The sequence below is a fragment of the Aotus nancymaae genome, unplaced genomic scaffold, assembly GCF_030222135.1.
Source record: "Aotus nancymaae isolate 86718 unplaced genomic scaffold, 86718_ANA_hifiasm-v0.15.2.pri h1tg000043l, whole genome shotgun sequence".
Classification (NCBI taxonomy): Eukaryota; Metazoa; Chordata; class Mammalia; order Primates; family Aotidae; genus Aotus; species Aotus nancymaae.
This window is the reverse complement of record NW_026988457.1, coordinates 14368855-14375457: the sequence shown is the minus strand read 5'-3', so window position 1 is coordinate 14375457 and position 6603 is coordinate 14368855. Positions and strand designations below refer to the sequence as shown.

The 6603-nt window shown below is 35.2% G+C and overlaps 1 protein-coding gene across 3 annotated transcripts in view; it reads right to left on the bottom strand.

Annotated features, from left to right (window-relative positions):
• Positions 1–982: 982 nt before the first annotated feature.
• DGKH (diacylglycerol kinase eta) overlaps positions 983–6603 on the bottom strand; it is a 194560-nt gene continuing 188939 nt past the window's right edge. For all 3 annotated transcript variants that reach the window (XM_012476780.3, XM_012476781.3, XM_064361779.1), the window contains one exon: positions 983–3392. In XM_012476780.3, the coding sequence (XP_012332203.2) occupies positions 3303–3392 (90 nt within the window). In that variant the 3' untranslated portion in view covers positions 983–3302. The remainder of the gene's footprint in view (positions 3393–6603) is intronic.

Genomic DNA, 6603 nt, shown 5'->3' with positions numbered 1-6603 from the left:
AGCAACCATGACTGTATTGGGCACTGGGAAAATGGAAGAGCCAGAATGTAGAAAAGAAACTCAGAAAGGGAGGTGGAGAGACACTGAAGAGAAATACTGAATACTCAGGAATTTTATTTAGGTCTGATTCTGTCCCTTTCCTCATTTAAAAGCAAGTTTTCCCTCAGGAAATGGAGTGAAAGAAAATACATTCTGGCTGACTCCCTCCCCTTCCCTGTCCTCCTCCCAACCCCCATCCTCCAGGTGTGGGAGCACCTATCAAGGAGAAGAGGTGACAATTCCAGCCATTACAGTCACTGCTGTCAGGTGCAGGTGGGAGCTTCTCACCTCAGCTCATGCATGGATCAAAGCACAAAGGCCCCATCCCACTCCCCAAAGCTGTGACCTGATTCCATGGAGAAGCTCTTCCCTACTTTTTTTTGGGTAGAGGGAGGGTAACCCCATCTGATATAAGAAGATGAATTCTTTATGGTACTGACAGGGGCCTAAGGAGGCTCTGAAGACCCCCTCCTGGAAACAGATGTCAGTGAAGTCATTTGGGCCCTGCACAGCTATGCACAGACAAAGCATACAGAGAAAATTGCTCTCATTTAACAAAAAGCATATCCAAATTGTCATTTTATAGAATTTTCCTCATCTAAAGCCATCTGCAGGAAAATTCTAGCTAATTAAGGATTCCATTAAGAGACTCAGGCTCTACCGACTGAGCTAGCCAGAAATGCACTGTAGGATTCCATTAACTGAGACTTTAAAGCATGTATAAAAGATGTTACCTAAGAGGGAAAAGATCACCAAACAAACAAACAAACAAAATTCAGTCCTTCACATCACACTCTTAAATTTGGGACACATCATATCTAGAAGCTTTTCTATTAGCAAAAGGGCATGGGGGGTGAAAATCAATATAGATATTTATATTAATACATTCTTTATGCTAGAGTTCTTCCCTTTCCTTCCCTCACGTTCCCTTTTTTTTTTTTTTTTTTTTTTTTTTTGGTACAGATGGCCAGACATCTGCAATGTCAGAAGAGTTCTGGGAACCTGGCACCTCCTATTTGGTTTCACAGGAAAGTGTTTACAGGAGCAGGACGGCACTTAGGTGGGACTATCAGAGGGACTAAAAAAAGGAGACCTCTGACTTCATAAGTGCAGATAAAATTAGAATAATTAATTCATGACAATTTTTTTTTTTAGATGGAGTCTTGCTCTGTCACCCAGGCTGGAGTGCCATGGTGTGATCTCAGCTCACTGCAACCTCCACCTCCTGGGTTCAAGCAATTCTCCTGCCTCAGCCTCCTGAGTAGCTGGGATTAGAGGTGCCCACCACCACACCTGGCTAATTTTTGTATTTTTAGTAGAGATGGGGTTTCACTATATTGGTTAGGCTGGTCTCAAACTCCTGACCTCAGCCTCCCAAAGTGCTGGGATTAGAGGCATGAGCCACCACTCCCGGCCTCATGACTCTTTTTAAACTACTTGATATAACTGTCTTTGGAAAATTTCCGTTTATTTACAACTTAGGTAAGATATATAGTCAGACATACTTGCTCAGGAACTCTTCAGGGTGATTTATTTTAAAGACATCCAGATTTTGTGATTTTTATTGGTAGTTAAATACCCAAGTTATAAACAAAAGTGTCAAACTCATTTCATATAATTAAATAATATGCCTGACAATAGTTCATTTTAAATGCTCTATTAGTATTTCTCTTTAAACACTGGGGAAATAATTGTCTAGAAAATATCAATGATGCTGTATCTCAAGATTATATATATGTAGGTATATATATACATATAAATGTATATGTGTATGTATGTATATATACACATATATGTGTATATGTATGTATCTGTGGGTGTATATATCTATTAAGCACCTAGCAGGCTACTTTATGAAAATTGCCACCACTGAGTCAGTACCCTGTTCGTTTCTCTTACATATAATATTTTGAAATATTATAATTAATATTTTGGTATATAATGGCTAAAGAAAACTTATTTAAGGATATTTTTGTGACTTTTTGATACGCATGCCTTTGGCTTTCAAAGATTTGATCATTGTAATGTTGACTTCTAATAAGCTACACTGAAGTAGAGTGGTTTAGAAAAAGGAAAATAATATCCACCTGACAGGAATAAATAATTAAGTGAGATAATAATAATAGCAACTAGAAAAAAATTTAAATCCCTTCTGTTGGGAAGTTCATGTCAGAAGACACTGTAGAGACATTGTGGGTAAGTCTGGGTTATCCATCAGTATATAAATCTCAGTTGGGACCTCAGGGAATTTCTGGATATCAATAGTCTATTATAAATTCAAATAGACTATTAAATAATTATTAAATTGAAAGTTAAAATTAGAAACAAAATATGGAAATTTTGATTTGGAAAGCTGTAACAAGTTTTGTCAGGTAAGGGAGCATGTAATTTTATGAAAATACCCAGAGAATTTTCTTAATGTGCATGCCTACTGCTTATGATAGATTGAAATAAAATTGATCTGCATAAGATGTATGTCATTTGTTGATTATGGCACAGACACATGTTCACAAAGTCTTAGGTACAGAATATTTACACAAAATTCCACACTAAAAAACAGAAAAGTGCAGTGCCCTTAGCCAACAAAAATGTACTTTAGTAATAAATTAAATCCCATTAAAACTGACATTAAAGCTATTAAGGTGTTACAATATTAGATGTGACATGCAAGAAAAAAAAGACATTTCAGGCAGGAACATCGTGCATTAAGATTTGCATTCATTCATAATATCTGACCGGTTTTCAACATATTCTTTGACCACTAAGCACTAGGAGTCGGAGGTGATACCAACCTACATTCAAAACACAACTTAATTTATATTTTAGTCTCCTAACCTATGATTTTAAGAAAATGGCCAATGCCTCCAATAATGAAACCCTGGAAGTTTTAACCACATATTGTTACGCAGTTGTACAGTAAGAACATTCCATCAGACCAGATCTAAGGAAAGTAAACTTTGCAATTCCACATTTTAGACAATGCAATCATCTCAGATTCCTCCTACCTTATTACTATGGTGAATATATTTGAACATGTCAGATTTGCACAATAAGAAAATGGCTTTGTGGAATGTATTTTTTGGCACAAAAATATTTTCTAATACCTCAAATCAAAATTTCACCCACAGCAAAATATCAAGCCACAGAGGTGCTTCAGTGGTGCTTACTTATCTATGCAGAAAACTACAAGAACAGCCACTTGCTTCCAAGGACTTTGTATTAAGTGGCAATTACTTCTCTTCCAAGGAATAGCACCAATATGATCACACCTCCGACTGTGGAGTGCTCCTTTCGAGCTCTTTAATTCCCTGGAGAATTCGCTTCACATGGCCCACTTTCGGTATCCCCAGGTCCTAAAAAAAACAAACAGAAAAAGGTAGAAAGAATTAAAAATGAAAGAAAAAAAGGCAGAAAGAAAAATTTTAAAAATGAAAGAAAAGAAAAACGTTTATTGATAATAGAAAACTGGTGATTAAATATTTAACCAGCAAGAAAAATCATTAGCATTCAATTCATTCATTTTAGTTTATATTCAGTGATTCAGGAAGTGAAAGCTAGAAAAATAAGTTCATAAAACAAAAATAACCTGACACTAAAGAACTGCCAACTGGTACAAAAAAAATCACATTCTACATAAAACTTGAATTATGATATTCTCATAAATAATTACACACTGTGGCAGTCCTTCAAGAGTTAAAACCAATTTAGTCTCTGATCTCTCCTTCCCTCCTTTCTTCTCTCTCTCCCTCCCTCCCTCCCTCCCATCTTTTTACTTTCGTTTCTCTCTGTCTCTCTCTTTGAAAGGCTCTTTTGGAATCTCTGGGAAAAAAGGATGCAGGACATCAGGGCACCCACAATTAGTCCTAAGGCAACATTTCTTGTGCTAAAATATTAAATTTAAAAGTGAGACCTAATTCTAGAGAAAGATACCAGTACTTGCTACATAAATTTGGACTGTAAATGCATTTGCAGTTGCATTACAAGTCTTTGACTTGATAGGAATATTTCATTTAAATAGTCTTTATACTTTGTAACATATATGTGTAAAAAATTACTTAAACATAATTATCTGTTGGTTGATGCTTTCCCTCAAAACACTATTGGCTCTTTTCTCTCAAAACTATTATTCTTGTTTCTTAAATAAGCTTCTTCCTGTAAGTGACAAGAATTCAATATTTAACTTTCAGAAATAGATGATGACTGCAGAGTGTGCACAGCATGTACTTTGCAAATATTTGTTGCAGGAATGAATTAAACCTACCCAAGGGTGAATAACCACTAGTTATGCACTCTGAAAAACTAAAAGAAGGAGCTAAGGCCTCCAAATCCTAGTTTCTTTAAGTGAAAGGGCATAGTCAGTGTACTAATACGTGAAGTCAAACTTCTTCAAAAAAACTGAAATATTTGAAAATTATTAAAAAGGTGACTTCCAAAACAGCCTAAAAAAACAAGGTTATAAAATAAAATAACTTGTCTGAGAAGACAAAGACTCCAAATAGCCACCCTGTTTGTAATTTATTTATTTATTTTTCAACTTTTAAATGAAATAGATCAAACTGGTTTAACTCTTTTGTCATTGTCTCTCTCTCTCTCTCTCTCCCCCTTATCCTTTCGGAGCTCTTGGAGTTCTTTAGCAGTAATGAATCCTTCTGGAAAATACTCTTTCCCTAGCCAATGCTATTGTCAAGCTTGAGATAATTTTAAGATATTTCATAAATATTTAACTGACCTAGAAAAATATTTTCTCCTATGACACAGGGCATCCAAAATTAGTCCTAAGGCAACTGTACATTTCCTGAAGATGTGCTGAAGTATCAAGCTTAAAAGCAAGGTCAAATCCTAGAGGAATATACCAGTGCTTGCTACCTAAATTTGAAATATACATGCATTTACAGTCACATTTAGATTTTTTGAGTGGAATATTTAAATATCTTTACACTTTGTGAAAACATAGATATCCAATTCAAAATATATTTAAATATTAAATATTTTAGGTCATAAATACATTGTATTTTCAAGACAAAATCTTCTTTGGAGGAGGTAGAATGTATTTAGAATTACTATTTTGGTATAAAATGAGAAGAATACTTTCCATAGAGTTACATTAACCTCTTAGCTATAGTTTTCTTAAAAAAAAAGTTTCATTTAATTTTAAGTTCTGGAATACATGTGCAGGATGTGCAGGTTTATTACATAGGTAAGTGTGCCATGGTGGTTTGCTGTACCTATCAACCCATCACCTAGGTAGTAAGCCCCATATACATTAGCTAAATTTCCTGATGCTCTCCCTCCTTCTGTCCCCACAAAAGGCCCTGGTGTGTGTTGTTCCCCTCCCTGTGTCTACGTGTTCTCATTGTTTAGCCCCCACTTATAAGAACATGTGGTGTTTTCTGTTCCCGCCTTAGTTTGCTGAGGATAATGGCTTCCAGCTCCATCCATGTCCCTGCAAAGGACATGATCTAGTTCCTTTTTATGGCTGTATAGTATTCCATGGTGTATATATACCACATTTTCTTTATCCAATCTACCACTGATGGGCATTTGGGTTGATTTCATGTCTTTGCTATTGTGAATAGTGCTGCAATAAACATACATGTGCATGTATCTTTATAATAGAATGATTTATATTCCTGTGGGTATATACCCAGTAATGGGATTGCTGAGTCAAATGGTATTTTTGGTTCTAGGTCTTAGAGGAATCACCACACTGTCTTCTACAATGACTGAACTAATTTATATTCCCACCAACATTGTAAAAGCATTCCTATTTCTCCACAGCCTCACCAGTATCTGTTGTTTCTTGACTTTTTAATAATTGCCATTCTGACTGGCGTGAGATGGTATCTCACTGTAGTTTTGATTTGCATTTCTGTAATGATCAGTGATGGTGTTGGGCTTTTTTTCATATATTTGTTGGCTGCATGTATTCTTTTGAGACCTGTCTGTTCATGTCCTTTGCTTGCTTTTTAATGGGGGTTGTTTGATTTTTCTTGTAAATTTGTTTAAGTTCCTTGTAGATTCTGGATATTATACCTTTGTTCAGATGGATATATTGCAAAAATTTTCTCCCATTCTGTAGGCTGTCCGTTCACTCTGATGATAGTTTCTTTTGCTGTGCAGAAGCTCTTCAGTTTAATTAGATATCATTTGTCAATTTTGGCTTTTGTTGCAATTGTTTCTGATGTTTAGTTTGAGTTCAATATTTTTATGTCTTCTACGGTATAGGTTGTAATAAAGTTATGCTGTGACATTTGTTATATCTTTATTTTTATCAAATATCGTTATATATTAATTCTTATATTCTTTATGGGTAGCTTTCTCTTTCCTTGGATAAACAGTCCAAATTTTGACAAAGCATGCTTTCTAGATATTCAGTTATCCTTCCAGCCATACATATACAACTTTCCAAATAGAAAAAACAAAAAATAAACTAAACAGAAAACCCTCACCATATGTTTACCATTTTCTTGAATCCTACTGTGTTCTAGCAAAGAAAATTATGCAATCAGTTTGCTTCCTTATCTGCTAAAGCACATTGAAAATACTTTCCTGGCTGGGCGTGGT